Source organism: Hemitrygon akajei, chromosome 20, assembly GCF_048418815.1.
Source record: "Hemitrygon akajei chromosome 20, sHemAka1.3, whole genome shotgun sequence".
Lineage (NCBI taxonomy): Eukaryota > Metazoa > Chordata > Chondrichthyes > Myliobatiformes > Dasyatidae > Hemitrygon > Hemitrygon akajei.
The window spans coordinates 34,204,417-34,228,758 of record NC_133143.1 but is presented as its reverse complement, the minus strand read 5'-3'; the positions used below and the strand labels follow the sequence as shown (position 1 = coordinate 34,228,758).

General features: G+C 39.9%; 1 protein-coding gene across 1 annotated transcript in view; it reads right to left on the bottom strand.

Annotated features, from left to right (window-relative positions):
• The window catches only part of LOC140713713 (aryl hydrocarbon receptor repressor-like), a 188,081-nt gene that overhangs the window by 24,805 nt on the left and 138,934 nt on the right, over positions 1-24,342 (bottom strand). Inside the window, 1 exon segment of the mRNA XM_073024128.1 lies at positions 6,191-6,280. Within this exon segment, the coding sequence (XP_072880229.1) occupies positions 6,191-6,280 (90 nt within the window).

Below are 24,342 nucleotides of genomic sequence, written 5' to 3'. Positions count from 1 at the left end.
GATACTCTGTGTCCCCGATCAAAACAACTAACACCTTTGAACTTTAAAAGATCAAAGAGAATTTCAAGGAACTGAAATAATTAAATTTATAAAATTGGTAAAGTTGTTAAATTAGTTAAATCTCTTTTTGCTAAAAGAAGAACAGTATACATACATGGTGTGTAAATGTGTGTGATACCAAATGCACAACTGATCATGTGTGTCACTATACATACACGCATAATCCAAATCTAAACAGAACCTCACATAAACCTGGCACACATTCTAGAGGTCTTCATGTTTCCAACATATTATCCTGCACACACTGCAAGTAACTATATTAAGAACTCAAATATCCTACAACTTCCTGTGACTGGCTATTGGTGATTGTAAATGACTCCTCTGTCTGCTGTTGGAGACTTTAACCTGCCATCTCACTGGTGCCTGAATGAATTTCACACCTTCTTGGTACATCACTAATGGCTTTAGATATTCCCACTGTGATAGGCATCCAAATACAATGAGTGCTCATCCCATTTTCCCGCTGCCGTAATAGTGATAGTCCCTCCTGTAATTACCTACCATCTCATCAGTTTCCACATCCAATACATTATCATCTGCAGCTTCCGCCATCTCTAAGGGGATCCAACCACTAAACATATTTTTATCTCTCCCACCTCCGCTTTCTGTAGGAATTGCTCTCTCTGAGATTCCCTTGTCCATTTGTCCCTCCTCATTAATCTTTCTCCAAGTGCCCCAAATAGTCCTTCCAAGTGTGGCAGCACTTCACCTGCGCATCTGCTGGGGTCATCTACTGTGTCCAGTGCTCCCAATCCTCCTCTGCAATGGTGAGACCTGTCATAACTTGGGGGACTGCTTTGTCGAGTATCTCCGCTCCATCCGCCACAGGTGGGACTTCCTGAATCTTTCTGATTCCCGTTCCTGCTCCGACGTGTCGATCCATGGCCTCCTCTTGTGCCAAGATGACACCACCTTCAAGATGGGGGAGCAATGCCTTATATTCCATCAGGGTACCCTCCAACCTTATGGCATGAATACCATTTTCTTCTTCTGGTGAACAGATTTCCTCCCTTCACCTTCCTCTATTCCCCACTTTGACCTTTCACTTCTTCTCACTTCCCTATTACTTCCCCCGGGTGCCCACTTCCTTCCCTTTCCCCTATGGTCCACTCTCCTCTCCTATCAGATTCTTTCTTCTCCAGCCTTTGATCTTTCCTACCACCTGGCTTCACCTATCACCTTCCAGCTAGTCTCCTTTCCCTCCCCCCACCTTATTCAGGCATTTACCCCCTTCCTTCTCAGTCCTGGAGAAGGATCTTGGCCTGAAGTGTTGACTGTTTACCCTTTTCCATAGATGCTGCCTGTCCTGCTGAGTTCCTCCAGCATTTTGTGTACATAGCTTTGAATTTCCACAATCTGCAGATTTTCTTGTGTTTGTAAGTACAATGAGTATAGCATTGACAATGGTGGATAACCATGGGGGCCTCAGAGATTCAAGCATCACCATGTATCAGGACATAAATTAGGAAGGAGAAGGTTGTGTGAACTGTAGGTTGAACAGTAACGTTAGAATTAAGCTAGGGTCCTAACTTTTTCATTGAACTGCAACATTCCGATATATCAGTTCTCTTCCTGCTATGAAATTGGTGATTGCCCTTCCAGAAACCTAGAGAGTGAAAATCACAAGGGAAGAACAAGAGGACAGCAATGGGATCAGTACAGCTTCCAAATGAAACCCCAGTGTTCCTACAGGCTGTGTAGGCAGGGTTTAACCAGGGCTTTTATAGAGTCACGGAGCAACACAGCATGATACAGGCCCTTCAGGCCAATCAGTCCATGCCAACCATGTTGCTCACATAACTGGCCCAAATTCCCACGTTTGGCCTATCTCCCTCTAAGCTCTGTCCTTCCATATACCCGTCCAAAAGCTCCTTAAATGATAATATTGTACCCGACTCAACCACTTCCTCTGGAAGCTCATTCCAATTTCTCACCACTGCATGAAAAATGTTGTCTCTCAGGTCCCTGTTAAGTATTTTCCCAACTCACCATAAACCTACACCCATTAGTTTTGGACTCCCCTACCCTGAGAAAAGATAGTTACCATCAACATTTTTGATGTCTCTCATCATTTTAAACATCTCTATAAGGTCAACTCCTCATTCTCAAATGTTCAAAAGAATAAAGACGTAGCTTGGCCAGTCCCTCCCTGTAACTCTGGCCCTTAGTTCTGTGCAACATCTTTGTAAATTTTTATTGCACTCTTTCCACTAATTGTAACTTGTTTTAATGATGTTGCAATGCTAATTAATTCTGTTGAATCACATAGTTTTCTAAAATTGCTTTGAGGTCCCAGAGTCTACAAAATTTACATACAGCCCCTCACAACTTTGGGATGTCCCAAGTATATTACACCCATGGAAATAATTTCTAAGGTGTATTTATCATGTTAATGCATGGTAGTCGATTTTCAATAGAAAACTTCCTCAAAAACAACAATATACCATTAGAGAAATTGAAGGACAAATATTGAGATGGCATCTTGAAGAAGTTCCCCACATTTCTTCATATAATACTGTACACTCAATATAAGGTCTTCTAAAGTCTGCAGCTGTGTGAAACATCCGTGTTGTTCCAGATCTTTGATTAATGCCAATAGAAAGGGCAATCAGTAGACTGGCTCAGCCAGTTTGTGATTGCATATTTAAACCTCCCTTTAAAATATCTACTGCACATTAGCTTTTATTGACAAATAGGTAAATACAATGGCCATTTACTGGCATTATTTCACATTTATGTGAATAACTTCCAATTATTGGATGGCTCTTATTACTGAATAAGTAATAAGTGGGATTTGGTGCATATGCAACCTGCCAGACATATTTCTTTCAGTTGACATTGGACCAAGTAAACTTTAGATCTGTCTTATTTGAAGTATAATTTTTGTTACAAATGCTCAAGAACATTTTGGCATTGGAGGGAATTGGTAGTTGGATAGGTGGTGGCGGGGAAAAATTGAAGGAAAGCATTTTTTGGGGGAGCATACTCTCTGACAAGATAGGTTCTGGGATCTTCTTTGTCAAGAAGCATCTTTTATTGATGAGGATGATTTGATCTGAGAAGGCCATAGTGGAATGAAGAAATAAATTGAATTTATAAAGAATCTTTCATAGCTCTACAAAGTACTAAAGCCAATTATGCACATTTGAATGCATTCTCTGCAGCTAAATACAGCTTTTACATTTTATAGTGACTAACTCAGTGGTTATAATAGCAGAACAATATCAGAGGTGGTAAATCATAAACCTCTGATGGTCATTTCTGAAAATTAGATGACAAATTCTGGTAATTTGAGAGAAACTGTCTCAATGAGTGCCAGAAAATTGCATGTGTTTCCCCCTTACCCTTCAACAAGTCACCATCTCTTCCTCCCTCAGCTTATATCTCACGGCATTTCTACAGTACCTGGCTGGTCCTCATGCCCTCAGGATACCAAAGATCAATATTGCTCACATTCCAGCAACAATCAAAAATATTAAATTCCTAAAATGCAACTTAGAAATACTATTGAAAAATATCACTCATATCTAATTTCAACCAAATTCCTTGAGACATTTGTTAGCTACCTTGAGGTAGCTGGGAAGACATTGGGAGAATCAGGTAGTGAATTGAAACCAGAAATCAACAGCAACCTGACGTATGTATGTCTGCCATTGTGTATTAGAGCCAGGGTACTTCATAAGCTCAGTGCAACTGAGAGCCTGATTTTATATTTACCTGCTGGTTTTCCAGGCCTCAGGAAAAAGAACACCAAAGCTGCCAGCCTAGAGACTTTTTTTTAGATTCAGCAGTGCTTCAGGTCAGAAGGCATATGAGGACTTTCATAACCTGTGCCTGTCTCAGTGACCCTCTGAAGAATCCTTCAGCCTCCCTTCCAGTGATTGTGGGCCTTTTAGCAGTTTCAGACCTTCCCACAGAGCAGCAGCTTGCTCCATGTTCATTATTTATACCTTCCCATCCATCCACCACCACAATCATCCAGTCTGCAGGTCATCATTCCCTCCTCCCACCTTTCACAGATGATCCTCCAGGTGCATCTGCAGGGTCCTGCCACTAGCTTCCAGCATGCAGCCTGTTACATTGTCAATCCAGCTGCTGGCTGAATTGGGAAATGAAAGGAAAATAAAAATAAACTACTCTTGTTACATTTGGTAGAACCCCAAGCTTAAAGCCATCTTTCAGTCCACTTTTCTACATCTCCTACATATCTCTGCCATCTTAAGCATCAAGTATGTAACAGACAAAATCACGTCATTTGGCTCATTGTGACAGCAGCTCTATGTTCTTCTAGAAGGCAAACTTCTCACTCTTAACCAGTTTTGTACAATTACAACCATTCTGCAATGTCACAGGGTCAAATTTACTAATGTCTGCTTTATGAGGTAGTTCCCAAATTTGAGCAACTTTTAAAAGAAAACATGTCTATTTTGGTTTCTTAGTTCCAAGCTCTGCAGATATCTCATTCTAAGTATTCATCTTAAAGCCTATTGTAATGGAAAATTACTTCAATTCCCTGGAGCAAAACATGATAACTTTCATTTCTAGATTGTGCGGTGTCCCTCTGGAAGTTTGACCAGTTACTGGGCTCATGGGATGCCGTTATTCCTTTGGCAGTGCCTCTTCTGGAGTATTGTGGAACTTGGACCACATTGCCTGGAATAATATGGTCTTCTGCCCCAGCCTCCAAATGGCATACCTGCCATCTAAGTCAATTACCCCATGATTAGCTAAATCCAGTTCCGTCCCACATTCCCAAACACATTCTCTCTCATCATCGTCTGTTCCTCACAGTGAGACTCTCTCTGATTGCCACAACACCCCAACCCACCCCAAACATCCTCTAGTACCAGGCTCACCGCACCCTCAACCACATTCTGGTCATATTCAATTCAGGGCAGAGACTATGTTTATTCCCCCAGCAGGCACAGCATAGTTTTGTGGTCACCTGCAATCACATCTCCTAAATCTGCTCTTAAACATAGTACTAGTTGGCCCATTATTTGAAGTGGTGCCATGTACGGTGAGTTGAACAAAGAATTTTCAGTAGATGGACCAGCTCTTTCAGTCATTGGCATCTTACCATTTTCAGTTAAAAGAAACATCAGTTACATCTAATTTTGAATGATTTCCCAGTATTATTTAACCCTGACATTACCTATTCATCTAGACCATGGACAGGTCTAGATGATCCCTAGCATGTAACAATAGTGCAGGTTTCAGATCTCTTGTGAAGGGTTGTTAACATCTGAATAGCCCATGAAATTCACCCTCACGCATTCGCAAATGAACTTTGTATAACAGACATAGGACCAATTCAGAAGGAACGGCTAAGGATTATTCTCTCTAAAACTTCCTCAGTGTTCCTTTCAGAGATTGCTTGTCGCAACTGATGAACCTTGTATTCAAGGAATGGAAGATTAGAAACTCAAAGCAAGAAGTATGGTGACAGCTGCATTAAAGTTACACGCTGAGATATTCTTTAACTTGGTGCAATATCTTGTCTGAAAAATACAGTTTACGTTGAGAACCAAATTTTCTGTGGGCCTTCTTTGTGTAAAGCATACATAGAGTTATCCAAACATAGACAGTCCTGTCAAAGTGTGTGCAACACACCACTCAATGTCACAGGATAGTCGAGCCATTTATTGTGACTTGTAAAGAATCACCTTATTTGATCCACAGCCAAGTGTTCAACTGCATAGCTCATCCTACTCCTTTAAGATTACTCCACATCGCTCTCCTGTTCTTCACCACATTCTGTTCCATCGCACAAGGTTATCTTGCTGATCCTCCACCACTAGAATGCAGCCTGATCCATAATCTGGCCCAATGTTCCAACTTGATTTTTGTGGCCCACTAATGAAGCCCTGAACCTTCTTATACCACCCAGCTCCCCACCAATCACTTTCAAAAACCACTTTGCCCAACATACCTGACTTCTCCAAAGTTGGTGGCAACAGTAGAGGTGAGGCCTTTATGAAATTGTGGAATTCCTGTGCTAAAGTGCATTGGTGGACTTTTGGACAATGGACTGTTGTTGCAGGCTGCACATATGCAAAGAGAAAACATGGGTGCCTCAGGTGACACTGATGTTCTGTTTAAGGTGCAGAATAATATCTGGGCTCCTTACCTGATGAAATCCCAGGTAGTTGATAACTGTGGGAGACACGTAAAAGACCATTCCGTCGGCACTCGCCACCAGCACAAATCCATCCAGAGCCTGAGGAACAGGAAGATGAAGCTAGTTCAATAGAATGTTGAAATAGTTGTGCCTTCAGCTGCAGGAAAACTAAACTCAGTAAAAGGATGCACCAATACCTTTAAAAAATTGGAAATAGAATCTGAAGGGGGATCGTTTAACAGCTGGAGATGATAGAAGTCAATGAGATCAGCTCATAGACCTCAGCTGGAGAAGAAGACAACTGATTGACAATGGAAGGCAGCACAAAACATAATTTGTTGAGGCACTAAATCTTTACTTGGCCATTGGGCCCCCAGTTTCGATCCTGATTTCTCCTCTGTTTTTTTGTAGTCTGCATGTTCTTCCTGCAGCTGCATGGGTTTCCTCAGGATGCTCTGGTTTTCTTCCAAAGATGAGCTGGCTGGGAGGTTATTTGGTTACTGTAAATTACCCGAGTGTCAGTGGCTAGGCAGAGAATCAGAGTGGAGTTGATAGGCATGTGAGAGAGGTGGCTCACAGGAACATAAGTTGGGGAATGCATTTGATGGGATTGTTCTGAGAGCCAGGAAAGACGAAATGGTGAAAACAGGAAAACTATAACACTGAAGTATTTCCCTTTTAAGACCACTGAAATTCAAGAATAAACTATTTATGATTTATACAAATGGTCTACCATTGTATCCATCCAGTGATCTAAGGAGTGAGTATTGTTTTGTTTCACCCACTGGAGCCTTCTCATTTCTCAACTAGGGAACCCTGCAGTGCGCTCCTGGAGGAACTCTGCACTTTGAGAGGAGATGCTCCTCAACTCTGGGTTGCAGTAAGCAATACTGCAAGGCCGTTTGGTGAAGAGAAGGGGAGCATTTTCCAGCATACGAATAAAAATATTTAACTCACATTGCTACTTATGAGAGCTTGGCCTCACCAGAATCAGGTTTATTATCATCGCACGTGACATGAAATTTGTTAATTAGCAGCAGCAGTTCAACGCAATACATAATATTGAAGAAAAAAAAAACCAAAATTAAATAATAATTACAAATAAATAAGTAAATCAATTACAGTATACATATATTGAATAGATTAAAAATCGCACAAAAAACAGAAATAATATACAGTATATAAAAAAACTGAGGTAGTGTCCAAAGGCTCAATGTCCATCGCTAAGTGTGTGCCTTCAGGCTTCTGTACCTCCTACCTGATGGTAACAGTGAGAAAGGGGCATGCCCTGGGTGTGGGGTCCTTAATAATGGACGCTGCCTTTCTGAGATACCACTCCTTGAAGATGTCCTGGGTACTTGTAGGCTAGTACCCAAGATGGAGCCAACTAAATTTACAACCCTCTGCAGCTTCTTTCGGTCCTGTGCAGTAGCTCCCCAATACCAGACAATGATGCAGCCTGTCAGAATGCTCTCATGGTACATCTAAAGAAGTTTTTGAGTGTATTTGTTGAAACTTCAAACTCCTATTAAAGTATAGCCACTGTCTTGCCTTCTTTATAACTACAATGATATGTTGGGACCAGGTTAGAGCCTCGGAGATCTTGACACCCAGGAAACTGCTCTCTCTCTCCACTTCTGATCCTTCTATGAGGATTTATTTGAAATAGTGGCTGTATTTGTAATATCAGTCATTGACTGTAAAGCACTTTTCTGAACTGACATCAAATGCAAAGCTCAGAATGTTGTGTAAGTGAAATGGACAGTGGCTAATTGGACATAATGCTGTAATATGTGGATAGCTATGAAAACAATAGAAGAAATAATTAACTATTTTCCTTTTCCCCCCTTTTCCTCCAATATGCACTGGAATTAGATACTAATTAACATTTTCATTTTTGATTTGATGTTAGTAACCAAACAGGAATTCTATAGACTTGGAAGTTGGATCCCATCCCAATGTTTCTATCAGCAGAGTGTGATCTGTAACTCACAATGTCTGTGACATTATTTGGTATGTTTAATACTACACTGGAAATTCATCCATATACTTCTAGCCATGCATCACCCTTGCTTTGATCATGTCATTTCATGTGCAATATTCATCTAGGAAATTTGTGCAGAAAATATATATTCAAAAGCAAATGTTAATGGATAATCGATGATCATTCCTGGAGCAGCCATGTTTTATAAGTGTCATGCTGGAAAGGTTTCTGTACTGGTAAAGTCCTTTGACTTATCTTTGTATCCAGGCCCAACCTTGCACACAACTTCCAATGACCACAACTGATCAACATCCTAATCCAATTCTTAACACCACCTGACTTTCATTCATTCCCCCAAATTTTTTGATCACTACCTCAAACTCTTGAACACAAACCTTGGATCACAAGCACCTGCCCCACTCTCACAGATTCTCAAAATATATCTCCAGTCTTGATTACGAATGCTGGGTTCCACTCATGAACATGCAGCTATCAGAGATCCTGAGGTCTGATCCCTACACTGTCAACCAAGATGTTGATTGCACTACCAACCCTAATCCTAACTTCATACAAACTAGTAGCTCCATTCGCCTCAATTCTAGTCGTCACCACACTTAAAACTACCTTTATTGGATATAAATCATTTTGGGAAGTCAAGGAAGGCGGTATATAAAAACATTCTTTCTTGTCAGGACAAAGGGTCTCGGCCCGAAACGTCAACAGTGCTTCTTCCTATAGATGCTGCCTGGCCTGCTGCGTTCCACCAGCATTTTGTGTGTGTTGCTTGAATTTCCAGCATATGCAGATTTCCTCGTGTTAACATCTATCCTGAGTCGGTTTTGTCATATTTCCAGCAACCAGATTATGGAAATCTTAGAATTTAACTTACTATGGATCATTCATCACATCCAATAATGCTAATATAATTCCTTTCCAATAAAGTCTATATTCTATGTATAAAATATGTCAAACATGATTTAACACACACATATAAAATATCATTCATAGAAGCCATGATATTTCCATCAAAAGCACAGTTAAAATTATTTTGGAACTGCAGAAATTTTTAAATTTTTCCCCCTTAATTCTGACAACTTTTTAAATTCAGTTAGAACTGTTGCATTAGGTCAACATAAAAACAGTTGAGTAGCAATGTGATACATCCTTAATACCGGGAGGAGCTATTTATTAACCCAACTGTGAAACTAACCTCCCACTCCCACACAAGTAATACATGTTTGATGTAATTCAATAATAAAGTAAATCATCTGTAAGCCATATTTTTAACAACAGGACATCCAAATATAGATATAAAAAATGCTGGAGGAACTCTGCAAGCCAGGCAACATCTATGGAAAAGAGTAAACAGTCGACGTTTTGGGCCGAGACCCTTCTCAGCCCGGAACGTTGACTGTTTGCTCTTTTCCATAGATGCTGCCCAGGCTGCTGAGTTCCTCCAGCATTCTGTATGCGTCGCTTGGATTTCCAGCGTCTGCAGATTTTCTCTTTATTGATATCTAAATATAGAGCTTGTTTTGCACACATTTAAGTGCAAATTCAAACCCGTTCCCCGAAGACACATTTTTAAAAGACAAATGAACAGGGATTATTATTAACAAGGTAAGGAATAACATTCTATTTCATTAAAATGCGTAGTTGGAAATTTAGTAAGGGACTTGGCTAAACATTGTGTGCATGTTTGTAAAATGATACACTGGTTTTAATTAAATAGAATTACATGGAATGCACAGCTCAAAAACAGGGAATATAAGTTTCCTCCAGCATTACCTGTATTCCTTCTATATATTTATCCCTTATGCAATGTCAGCTGACAAATGGGAGGATTCATGCAAAAAAATGTTTAATCCACTCCTCTCATTGAAAAGAGCATGCAGAAGAACGATAGGTATGGAAATCATGCTGAAAGTTGTAAAACAGACCGGATTTGGCACTGATGTTCCTGGGCAGATGTTACCTTTACAGAACTTTCTGTGGAGGCCCCATGAGTTGTAAAGGTAAAGTTATAAAGCATAACACAAAGAAATGCACATCAGGGTAAGAACTCCTGAAGTGACGAACAATTTTGATCAACAGTTTGATTCTGGAGTGTGGTGGAAGCTGCAGTCTTGTTTTATTTTGAACAATCTGCATATTCATAGTCCTTTGTGTAACACCGTGGTTAAGATTTCCACTGCTATGCTGTAGATATTTCATTTTAGCAGTTCTGTAAGACTGGTCTGTTCTGCTTTCAACCTGTTTGGGTTTGAGCAGAGATAAAGGGTTTTGTTGTTCAACTTAGGAATGTGGTGTCAGCCAATCAGGGTGGTGGAATTGGGAGAAGATTCTAGAGAATGTTGGGCAGAGAGGTTTTGTGAGGGACATTGGTGTGGGTCAAGGTCTTTTTTGGTGGGAGCTGGGAGAAGACAGGAGGGAAGATGACTGAGGATGTTGTCCCTGTTGCACAAGGTGCTTTGTGCAGATGAATGGCTTCAAGGAGGAAGGACTCATACTCCTGTGGGAGAGCCTGATTGTTCAAGATGGATTTTGAGTGACATTTGGAAGGTGGTGTGTACTTTTACGCAGACCAAGGGTCCAGCACGTGAGTTACAGACAACTTCAAGATGAGATCCAACTTATGTGTACATTTGACTGCTTAATTATAACGGGCCCCTTTTGTTTTTTTCTTTCCTTTTGGTTAAGTTAACGTTCATAAATATACTTTCTTTATAATTGCTTGCAGTGTATGATCAGTTATCTCTTGCTGATGGGCAATTACAGGGGGCTGTAAATCACACAACCCGGGGTTTGAATGAGCGCGACACCCCAGCCTCTCGGGTTTGGCAGGACCAAAGTCATACACATCCCAGAGGTATGGAGCCTGAGAAAGGAGTGTTTCTTGCTGCGGAGTCCAGCGGCTGTTAGCAAGGGGCTAACGAGCCACATTTCCAGAGATGTCCAGTAAAAGGGGGTTTATTCGCTACAAGCAGTTCTGGAGTCTATGATCTATTTGAGCAACATGAGACAGCCATTTCATCAGATTGTTAGGATGATGGATGCACCATTGGAAGGGTCCACTAAAAAGGTAGAAGGTGAAATACTCATGTGGAGTAGTGTAATTAAACCATTTCTATCAGGTTCAATGATGCTGCTCAGATCTTGGTAAAGAATGTGATGTCTACCTGACTTCCAACGATCAAGGCACTGAACCAAGCTTAGACATTTCAAAAAAGTAAAGGTTGCAATGTGGAAATGATTCCCAGGTTCTAATGATCCCATGGGTGATGCTACTCCAGATTTCAGATAGCAGTAAAGGCAAAGACTGCCAAAATTGTCTGAGAAAAGTAATGGTCAAAGAGCATGCGCTGATAATAAACTAGGAAGGGAAGGGACTTGCTACTTGTAAAAAAGGAGAGCAGAGAAGAGAAAAGGCCTGTTTTTCAAGGGAAGATAAACTGGAGGTCAAAGTGCAGGATAGAGTGCAAAATAAGGTCATCAAGATGGAGAAGCTTAAAAGGATTCAGATTAGGACATGTCGCTATTCAATCTCATCATGGTGCTATGGAAATAATGGGCAGATTTTTGTTAAAAGTCTAGGTTCCTACTGGTGATAAAAAAGATTTTATTAGGTTTCAGCCATGTACCCATACTATATGTATGTAGGAGATTAAAGCAAATTCTCCACATATATATGTATACGTGGATGGATTCTTGTAACAACTTCACCAATCGATTTAACTAGTCGTGTGGGAAACTCATGTCCTTAGTAAAACAGGAGCTGGGGTGGTGGGTCAATACTTTGTAACCATTCGAATAGACCCTGGGGTACTTTCTTATTGATGAAGTCTGCCTGTGGACTCTGCTATTTCTTTATATAAAAGCCGCACACTTATCTCCTGTTGAGCTGTGGTCACTGCACGCTCCAGTAACAGAGAATTTGCTCCTCAAAGTTCTTTTCTTCTCCATGCCAAAAAGGCCAATGCAGATAAAGTGATTACCTTGCCAAATGCTAGAGTTCTGGCCACAAATGCTAATCCTAAATTCGTCTTGGCCTCACTGTCCTATTTCCTACCTCAAGGCTATTTTAGTTGAGCAAATTTAAAAGTTATGGGTTTTTTTTATACTTAATTCACAGAAAGTTGGTGTTTTTGACAATCCTGTTGTTTTTATGTCTTCAAATTAAGTAGTATTCAAGCTCAATTCAAACTGGTTAAAATTCAGAGTCCAGCGCCACAAATGGGTTAAAGAGGCATTCCACTAGATAACATTCTGTCTCCTAACTTTACATTTGAAACAAACATTCATTTTGAATATTTTTATAACTATTAATTGAAAATGTCCAAATAAAATTATCCATTCTAATACCCCTAGGATTTCACCCTGAAGCTGTTCGAAGTATTGTTTATGGAATCAGTCTCAGGAATAATCAAGGAGATTGGTGACAGTGCTTGCGCTGTAGATTAGATTGTTGGTGGCTGAGAAAACCAAGACAACATGTAGTTATTAGAAAACTTAATAGAAGCTGAAAATAGTCAACATATCAGGTGGCACGCACGAAGAAACAGAGGTAATATTTCCGATCAACTACGTTTTTTGATTAAGCATTAACTTTCTCACTCTGCAAATGCAGTTTACCTGCTGAGTACTTCCAGCATTTTCAGAATTCACAGAGCCTCTTGGGCGATAGTGGAGGAAACATTTACACAATGAAAGGTAGGGCTCTAGTAGGTAATGAGGAACAGACAGACCTTGGTATACAAGCCCAAGAGAATTGAATTGAATTGGCTTTATATCTTACATCCTTCACATACATGAGGAGTAAAAATCTTTATGTTATGTCTCTGTCTAAATGTGCAATGTGCATTCATAGTAATTTATAATAAATAGAACAGTCAATGTAACATAGACGTACACTCAAATCAGCGTGAGTTCAGCAGTCTGATGGCCTGGTGGAAGAAGCTGTCCTGGAGCCTGTTGGTCCTGGCTTTTATGCTGAAGTACCATTTCCCGGATGGTAGCAGCTGGAATAGATTGTGGTTGGGGTGACTTGGGTCTCCATGATCCTTCATGATAAATATCCTGAATAATGGGAAGTTTACAACTACAGATGTGCTGGGTTGCCCGCACCACTCTCTGCAGAAGATGCAGAGGAGATTGATCAAGATGCTGCCTGGAATGGAGTACTTCACTTAATATTAGATTCCGGATACACAGTGGATTCCGGTTAATTGGATCATCAATTAATCGGGGCAGTCATTTGTTTGGGATAACTCTTAAAGAACAAAAACTAACTGAGAAAATTCCCTCGCTTATTTTGGACACCATTCCACTTAATGGGCAGGAGACAGTTGCTGAACAGTTTTTAATAGTGTCCGTTGCATGTGCTTGAGTGGCCATTAGATACTACACTATGCTTAAAGCAAACAGTTTTTAAATAGCTTCACTTGTGCATATTTGTGTTCATAAAACAGTGATTTCTGTCACTGATATTTGGCAAGACATAAGCAGTAAGATAATTCAGAACAGTTTTATACCAGCGATTTCAAGCATTCAGGCTTAGAAATGCCAGAAATGGCTGGGAGCAAAAATAAAATGCTTTCACTACTTCAACTAGTTAGAGAACTGTGAAGAATTTGAAAGTATCGACAATCATCTTGAATGTTAAAATGAAAATAAAGATTTGGAGGATACAATCATCAAAAGCATTGTATGAAGGCAGTCCATTATCTATATTTAGTGTCAGTACTGATTTTGTTCATTTACAGCACACACTGGATTAATTCTTCTGTCGATAATTATTAGGAATTAATATACACTTTTATAGTATTGTAGTAGTACTTATAGTGTTCTAATTTGTTCTGTATTTCATTAAATACTGTACATAATTTGTTGCTCGGTTGAACAGTAGCTTATCTTTTTCATATTTTTATAACTATCTGCATGAAATTTTGGCTAATTGGGGAAGCTGTTTAATTGGGCCAAAATGTACTGGTCCCGATGTATCCCAATTAATCAGAATTGACTGTATTTACGTAGGATTTTTTCAGAGTACAGCAAGCTGAGGGAGTTCCTGAATGAAACTTTGATAGCATAGGTAGGGTAGATAGCAGGATTTATTTTCTCCCTATGACAGTGGTGTCGAAACCAAAAAGACATAGGCTTAGGTTAAAGGGATAGGGTTAAGATAAGACCTGTGGAAGAATTTTTTCATCTAGAAAGTGGCTTGGAAGCTGGAACCTAAATGTGTGGTGGAGGCAGGTACACTCACAACATTTAAGAAGTAAGTGAATTGCCAAGGTATATAAAGCTTTGGGCCAAGTACTGATATATGGGATTATTGTGGAATGGTGATTGATAGTTGGCATGAACATGTTGGGCTGAATGGCCTGTTGCTATGCTGTATGATTCTATTATGCCCGAATTCAGTACTTCTTCCAATCCCACTTACCTTTAATCTATTTACTGACCTGTTTCCCAGTTCTCTAACTTGGCATTTTGCCAGCATCTTCCACCTTAATTTCAACCAGACTTTATATTTTCTGTCTCACTCTTTCACATGTTCTTTCTTAAGAGTTAGTTGTGGGTCAGAGCTGACAGTTTCATCACAAAGATAACGTTCAACTGTAGAAATTTCTGAGACTTCAATGTCAATTCAGAGAAGATTCTGCACTGTTGGAGATGCCAGCTGTCAAATGAGATGTTGAACTGAGATCCCACCTACCTTTCAGGCCCATTAAAAAATGTTAAATGTTCTAGGGTGCATCTTCTTCATGATACAGGCCTGAAATGTTCTTGTCTTATACCACTGAAGAAATTGACGTTGCTTTTTTCTCACTGTGTAAACTGGGATCCTGCTGCATATAATGATTACATTGCAACAGTGATTATATTTCAAAAATGTCTCATTGGCTGAAGATCAATTTTGATCTTCCTGAAATGGCATAAGGTGTGACAGAAATGTGCATTTTCTTTATTGAGGTGTTCTCCAGGAAAATAATGGTGGGCAATGTGAAATTTCTTAATCAATATACCTTTAAGATTAAAAGAGCTGGTATCTGCAGGATTTCTGATGTGTCAAGAAATACTAGAAGCATCTGATTAAAACAAAGTAAAAAAAAATCCATTTGACAGGGATGTAGATGGGATTTCCTGAAATGGCTTGCTCATAATATTTTTTTCTCTCTGCTTTAGCAGGAGTTGAGCCAGCTAGTCGGGACTTCAAAGCTATTCTGCTAGGAGGTCAGGACATATTAAAGAAGAACTGTTCCAAAGAACATTTCTCATATTAGGCTTTCCTTTGAATAAAAATAGAGGAAAAATATCACTGGCTTGGTGGCCTCTGGAGTATTGATTTCCATGGTAACTCCAGCCCAATTATCAAAGCCTCCAGTCATTCCCTGCTGTGAACTGCTTTTAAGTCACGCAAGTTGGGCATCACATTCCCAGGGTCAATTGACTTCTGATTTGCTTGGAACTGTTTCACTTAAGATACTGGACTGTTGTTCCAGCTTACTCATTGATTGAATAACTTGAAAAGTGGAGCTGCAAATAAAGACTTACTGATAGGCTTTGGACAACTAACACCCAGAGAACATGGAATCAGTTATATGATTATCCATGAAGTGACTCATTCAATAACTTAACTAATAGTGAAGCATGAAGGAGCAGGAAAAACTGGAAATCAATGTTCTCTCAGCAGTCAGGTATTAGCTGACAGTATTCAGGCTTTTATTGCTGTTTCCACCAACATCCCTAATTTCCTCTCTCTTTCTCCCCAATGGGCGATAGTTTATTCATACACACAGACTTTCTAGCAAACCAGATCAATAAATGAAGATCGAACTAACTGCAGATACTGGAAATGAAAAAAAAAACCCAGAAAATGTCAGTGAAAATCTAGTTCTGATAAAGGGTCTGTTTCTCTTTCCGCAGATGCTGTCCAACCTGTTGAGTTCATCCAGCACCTTCTAAGTCTATACCACCAGATCAATGGTGTTGTGAGTTCTCCTGAAATATCCAGTGGAAAGCAAATAGTTATTTCAAGCTGTATTTACACAGAAAATTATCCACTAACCATCATTGTATATGTCATAATTGCCAATTTTTGCACTGCTCCTATTTGCCAACAGTCCTTGGGTTATTACAGCAGACCCAGAGTCAATGCAGTGGAGTAGGATGATAGAGGTTGATGAGTAGAGATGGCCTGTAATCAGCAGGCAGTAGCACATGACAAGGCTTCAAGTTTGTAGGATGTGTGGAAACAAATAATTTCTATATAGACAACACAATCCCAATTACTACCAACTTCTTGATTGTACCAGTGTTCAAAGAAGGCAGATCTTGACAGGAACATGTGTGAAAACCTGCTTTGATACCAGTACTGCCATCCTTCAGCTCATTGCTCAAGTTGATGTTATCTCATAACTTGCCGGTTAGCTACTGTATGCCTAAAGTGGGGCAATGCCAAGCAATATTTCCACTGAGCCATATAATGAAATATTTGGACATATAATGAAATATAAGGTTATAAAAGGGACGCACACAAAATACTGGAGGAGCATCAGCACTGTCCTGATGAAGGGTCTCATCCTGAAACATCAACTGTTTAGTCTTTCCATAGATGTTGCCTGGCCTGGGAAATTCCTCCAGCATTTTGCATGTGTTGCTTTGAATTCCTAGCACCTGCAGACTTCCTTGTTTAGGTCAGAAAAGGGTTAAGGTAAAGCTGAAGAGAGGATAGGGAGTTGGAGAAGTAGAAGCTTAAGATGAGAATTCCAGAGCCAAGCTGTTTAAGAGCTGGCTTTAAATGGTGCAGCAGTTCTGAATGAATCTCAGGATAGAATGTATATGGTGGCTTATACGTGCTTCGATTATAAATTTACTTTGAACTTTTGAACTTTAAGTTAAAATCAGAATTTGGGATGGCAAAATTGAAAGAGAACAACTACTATGGTGAATGTTAGTGTGGGAGAGGATTATAAGAAAGTGGGCAAAATCCATAATTGGAAGCTTAAAAACTGAGACTTTATTCAGCTGAAATGCAATGTAAATCTGCAGACACAGAGTTGATGTAGAACTGGACTTTCGGTTCTTTACGACTGGCCGACAGTTTTCAATGGCCTTAAGAGTATGGAATGTTAATATAACAAATACTTCTATTTAGTCAAATCCAGAGGTTAGAAAGCATAGATCAGGCTTTCAGCAGCAGATCTGAATTAGATGGAGTAAGTAGTGTTGGTGATGTTGCAAATAAGAATTTAAAACCTCAACCTGAGGCCAACTATGACACAAAGGCAATGCAGTTGTCTTAAGTTTATATGATTGCAAGACAGACATGGCCAGGAAGGGAAGGTTATTCAGAGATTTGAAGGCAATGTATTTGTTCTTCTTGTTATCTAATGAAGGAGATTTTTTCCTTCTCCGCTTTATATGTTTGTCATAAAGCAAAATTGAGTGGCATTTATTTTTAGATTACATTGCCATACTTTCCCTCTGTTGAATCGGACTATTTAATTCTTATATTCGACTGTCTGTTATTTTCTTTGCAGTTTAACAATTAATTATCTGCTTGTATTTTAAGTAGTTCTTATATGCATGTAATAGTTTAATATGCACCCGGGTGATTGTATTGGTATAATTCTGGAAAGCATAGGAAATTTCTTTGTTCTGCATTATTTGAATACGTGCTATCTCATTGGTTAACTCTTATCTACAAATTTGAATGGAACGTCCCTTATCGACATAGTTCAAAAATAGCTGACCACAAGGCAGCAGCATCTTAGTCCTTTTGTCTCTCACTTTGCTTAGTAGACTTCTGTCACTGTTTGTTTCTATTTTCCTTTGGTCTATCAACGCTTAATAAAATGATTGTGAAGCGCCAAGTTTTGAGCCTTTTTCATGATTTCTGAAAGAACCTAGGATAAAACATTAGAATTCAACTCCTCTTAAAGATAAGGTGCATCGTTTTCACTTCCCTCCAGGGTCTCACACCTTCAAACACTGTAACATCCTCCACCCTTACGAGGGGTGATTGATAAGTTCGTGGCCCAAGGTAGAAAGAGATGAGTTATTAACTTCAAACTTCCTGCATAATCACTCAAAGAGTTGACCTGAATGTGCCTGTTACAAGAGCTGTATAACTCATCTCCTCCTACCTTAGGCCACAAACTAATCAATCACCCAATGGTGGACACTTTCTGGAGGTCCAAGATCCATATGCTCCATGACCGCTGGACTAAGTGCGTAAATGTAGGAGGGGACTATGTCGAAAAATAAATGTGCTAGGTTTTCTAAAATTGACTCCTTCTACATTAGGCCATGAACTTATCAATCACCCCTCGTATCATCTTTTGAGATATCTGTTTTCCTCTGTTTCTGGCCTCTTGAGTACTCTGCAACATCATTGTGTCAGCAATGACTCAGTGGCTGTAGATTATAACAGTATGATTTGAGAGTTAGGGGGCAAAAGTTTAAGGGTAACACAAGTGGGAATTTCTTTACTCAGAGAGTGGTAGCTGTGTGGAACGAGCTTCCAGTAGAAGTGGTAGAGGCAGGTTCGGTATTGTCATTTAAAGTAAAATTGGATAGGTATATGAACAGGAAAGGAACGGAGGGTTATGAGCTGAGTGCGGGTCAGTGGGACTAGGTGAGAGTAAGCGTTCGGCACGGACTAGAAGGGCCAAGATGGCCTGTTTCTGTGCTGTAATTGTTATATGGTTATATATGGTTAACGTGGAACACAACCAATGCTTAGTGTTCAGGTGTTCTGTATAAGGTACTGTTTTAATCTGTGTGCTAAACTTTTGTTTATTTATTTGACTTAAGTATTGATTAAAAACTAGCTGTTTTCTTTTGCAAATGTTAATATTAATTGTTTTTGAAAATTTCCCAGCTGAGCAATAACCAAGGTCAGTTCCAATTTTAATGAACTTAACTACATCCACAATATCAGACTTTCATCTCTGACATGTCACTTCTCAGTCCATAACTTTAGCTGACACCTTTTGTATAACCTGTTAAACTTTAGGTGAACTATTTTAAACAGCATGGTTGCTTGTTATGTATTTTAGTCAATAACTAACCCTCACTAAGCATTTCTTAAAAAAAGCTGAACTGTGCAATTCTCACTGTCATTGAATAGATAAAAGAATTTACTTCTAGTAAAGTAATGACAACATTGCAAAAGCCTGGCTGGAAAATACTTTGGCATGTTCTGAAGTCATGCAACATGTTATATAAATACAAGTCTTTATTACATTCCTATTTCCTTTCGCACGACTATTTTTTTCAGAAATGCCATTGATCCGCAATGACTCACTTACGAAGAAGAACGGGAAACATTGGGTTTAATACATTCCACCAACCTCAAGCCTCTATTTAGGACAGTAGGAGATAAATTAAAGAAAATTCCCATTTAAATTGAGCAAAGAATTCGCTATTTGTAAAATGTTTTGAACTACCTATCTCTTTGAAATGGCTTGTGGATGTAAATAAAGGATGAGATCTTCAGCTTTTACTGTTCTTAGCGATGTGGAGTCCACACCAGCCAGATGCTTCCTCATTTTGTTAGTGACACTTTGGTATCTGCCATTGGTGGCTGACAGGAAGAGATTCAACACAGCAAATTTTGTTACTGCCTTGCTTATCCCTCTGAGTTCTGATTGGGTGCACAAAGATCTTCAAGAAAGAACATTACTCCTTGCAGGTTTAGAATAAAGATTAATCAAATTTCTTTCATGGTCCAGCGAGGCCAGCCTCATTTAGAAACATTTAGATTTTGGGTGAATAGGCTAATTCTAAGTTAGTCAACAGATACAGGGAAAATTACAGTTAAAACAGATTTGATAGGGAAGATACCCAGAAATCATTTGATATGATGGAAGAATTCATGGACATAAAAAAAGAGCAGGGGCCATTCATCCCGTCAAGTCTACATTACCGTTCATATGAGTAGGCTGGCCCCCCAGTTCTGCACCATATTCCTGCTCTACCTCCCCATACTTCTTGATGCTTTTTGCATTTAAATATATTCAGTGACTTGGCAGTGATTTCTGTGCTAGAGAACTCCACAGGATGATCAACCCTTAGTGAAAAAAACCTCATTAAGTGTCACTCACTCCCAAATGTCTTACTCCATATCCTAAGACTGTGCCCTCTTGTTCTAGAACAAACATACCAACCCCAGCCAATGAAAATACTGTGCAATAAACAATCTGTTGGAGGAACTTGGCTGGTCAAGCAGCATTTGTGGGAAATTGTTGCTGATTCTGGTTGAAACCCAAAGCATGGGAAGACCAGAGGAGAATCAAAAGGAGGGAGAGAAGTGGGGGGGGGGAATAGGGGGAAAGAAATGACCACAGAGTTAACACCACTGTCCTGAAACTCCTCCAGTCCTGCTATTTTTGTCCCAATTACCCTAGCACACCCCCAAACCCCTATCACCTATTTTCACCCCCTCTTCCTCCTGGTTCCATCATCTAACTATACACACAGTTCACCTGCAGGCTTTGCCCTCTCACCAAAAACCCATTGCTTTCAATTTGATTATGCTAGTCACCTCCCTCCTAGTGATTCCCATTCTCAACTTCTTTATTTATCAGATCCCAGCACTTTGTGTTCCTGCTTATCTCTCTCTTGGCAGCTGTCTCTAACTTTGGCACTCTCTTTCATTCGTCACCCACCTTACTCCATCACTGCACATTGTCAAAAACACACCATCCCTTCTGTGAAGCATGGTGGTGGCTGCATCATGCTGTGGGGATGCTTCACTGCAGCAGGCCCTGGAAGATTTGTTAAGCTGGAGGGTGAATTGTATGCAGCAAAGTACAGGGAAATCCTGGAGGAAAACCTGATGTAGTTTGCAAGGGTATTGCGACTTGGGAGAAGGTTTTTTTCCAGCAAGACAATGAACCCAAGGATAAAATCAAAGCTACACAGGAATAGCTTAAAAACAACAAAATTAATGTCCCGGAGTGGCCGTCAGAGTCTAGACCTCAATTCAATTGAGAATTTGTGGCTGGACTTGAAAAGGTCTGTTTACTCATGATCCCTCTGCAATCTGACAGAGCTTGAGCAGTTTTGTGAAAAGGAATGGGGAAAAATTGCAGAGTCCAGATGTGCAAAGCTGATAGAGACCTATCCACACAGACTCAAGGCTGTAATTGCTGCCAAAGGTGCATCTACTAAATGCTGACTAAAAGAGGTGAGAAATAATGAAACCAATTATTTTGTGTTTAATAATTATAATAAATTTAGACCTATTTGTAGAAATCTGTTTTCACTTTGACATGAAAGAGTCTGTAATGTTAAACAGTGTCAAAAAGCCAAATTAAATCTACTGTGATTCAATGTTGTAAAACAATAAAACATGAAAACTTCCCAGGAGGGTGAATACATTTTATAGGCACTGTATACTCTATAGACGATAAGCAAAGCTAGTGTTCAGAGAGTCTTCCATGACATCAGAATATCCTGAATGTAGGAGACACAGTAGCTCAATACTTCAGCAGTAGATCAATATTATAATGGACAATAGGCAATAGGTGCAGGAGTAGGCTATTCAGCCCTTCGAGCCAGCACCACCATTCACTGTGATCATGACTGATCATCCACAATCAGTACCCCGTTCCTGCCTTCTCCCCATATCCCTTGACTCCGCTATCTTTAAGAGCTCTATCTAACTATTTCTTGAAAGCATCCAGAGAATTGGCCTCCTTTTGAGGCAGAGCATTCCACAGATCCTCTGGGTGAAAAAGTTTTCCTCAACTCTGTTCTAAATGGCCTACCCCTTATTCTTAAACTGTGGCCTCTGGTCCTGGACTCCCCCAACATCGAGAACATGTTTCCTGCCTCTAGCATGTCCAATCCCTTAATAACCTTATATGTTTCAACCAGATCCCCTCTCATCCTTCTAAATTTCAGTGTATACAAGCCCAGTCGTTCCAATCTTTCAACATATGACAGTCCCACCATCCCAGGAATTAAACTCATGAACCTACGCTGCACTCCCTCAATAGCAAGAATGTCCTTCTTCAAATTTGGAGACCAAAACTGAACATGAAAAACATATTAGTATGATAATGTCTGTTAATAATGTTAAATTGTGCGTTTTCTGCAATCTTCAATCATGGTTAAAGCTAAGACTGGGTGAAGGTATAGATGATGATTGACGTATAGGTGATTGTTGACGTATAGGTGATGATTGATGTATAGGTAGAGTGGCAAAGGCTGGGTGGGTTCGGGCTGTAATTGTGCTGAAGGATGGTTGGGGGCTCTGCATGAGAAGAGTGTTGATAAGGATACTGGCAATTGTGGTGAGTGGAATTAAGATACCTTCTGAAAGATGGATGGTATGGGCTGTGGTATGGTGGAGTGTAGGGTACCTGCACTGTTTTGGATGTTTGGAGTGGAGTGGGAAGGAAAAAATAATGTTGTTGGATGTTTGTTCGGGAAGGAGCAAGACTGGAAACGACTGATTTCTAATGGGAGCTAAAGAGGAAGGGGGCCAGAGACATGGACGATGCTGAATCCCAGAGTCAATAGACAGCAGAACTGAGATAATGAGTGGGCCCAGGTCAGTGGAGTTCGAACAATGATTGCAATTTGCCGATTTACCAGCCTGCCCTTGTAGTGAAATAATTAGTTTATTCCTGGATGTACGTAATAATAACCATCCCAGTACAATTTGGTCCAAGTTTTCCAGCAATACCTGATGTAAAAGGAGTATTACATAGGGAATAGGATTATTCCATGTGCCCCTGACAATGGAAATCAAGTTCGGTTTGCAAGGATTAATCACAACCAGAAGTATCCTGTCAAATCTCTGGAGTGATGTGCAATGGCCCAGAAATAACTCGTATCACCTTTTATTCTGGATATAAAAGCACTTTTCAATTGTTTAGTACTAAGAAAGAAACAATGCTTTCTAATACATTTGTGGGAAAATATTTTTAAACAATGCAAAACTAATAAATTTTGGTGCACAGGAGAGATTTTGGTGTGCTTATGCACAAGAGTCAGCAAATAAACATGGAGGTACAGTTTGCAGTTTGGAAAACAAATGGAATTTTGGCTTTTATTGCAAAAGGGCTGGAGCAGTAGAGGAAGGAGGTCTTGCTGAGATTGTTCAGGGGCTTTGGAGAAACCAGGAGCACTGTGTGCAGTTTTGTAGTTCAGGAACTATGTATTTGTCTTGGAGCTGAGACTGCATAGATTCTCCAGCTTGATTCCTGGAAGAAAGAGTTTGAACTATGCAGAGAGATCGAGGAAGATTGGCGTGAACTCGCTGGAGTTTAGGTGAATAAGAGGTGACAGCAAAACATTCAAGATTCTGAGAGGGACTGACAAGGAAAATGGAAAGAGATTGCATCTTCAGCATGGGAAGCTGAAAATTAAGACATTGATGTAGGGTAAGGTGTCAGACATTAGAGTCTATAATGAGCAGAAATTTCATCTCACAGAGAGTTGTGAGCTTTTCAATTCCACTAGTCAAAGGCTGTAACTAATCGGCTAGAAAGCTTTCTGAACACCGAGGGATATGGGAATAAGTAGGAATGTGAGTAAGCCTTAAAATCAGCCGTGAACATTTAATGATGCACATGACCTACCCTTTCTGCTTTTTATGCTCCAATTTTCCTACTTCCAGTAAATATACGTTCAGCGGCCACTTTATTAGGTACAGGAATGGAGCTTGGTGTGGTCTTCTGCTGCTGTAGCCTATCCACTTCAAGGTTCAACATGACGTGCCTTTAGAGTTGTTCTTCAGCACACCACTTTTGTACTGTGTGCTCTATTTCAGATACTGTTGCCTTCCTGTCAGCTGAAACAGTCTGCCTATTCTCCTCTGACCTCTGTCAATTACAAAGCACTTCTGCCCATAGAACTGCTGCTAGTTGATGCTTTATTGCAACATTCTCTGTAAGCTCTAGAGATTGTTGTGCATGAACATTGCAAGAGATTAGCAGCTTCTGAGATACTCAAACCACCCAATCTGGGACCAACAAGCATTTCACAGCCAAATTCACTTAGATCGCATTTCTTCTCCATTCTGATACTTGGTCTGAACAACAACTGGACCTCTTGACCATGTCTGCATGCTTTAGTGCACTGAGTTGCTGCCACATGATTGGCTGATCAAATATTTGCATGAATGAGCATGTGTACCTAATAAAGAGACTGCTGA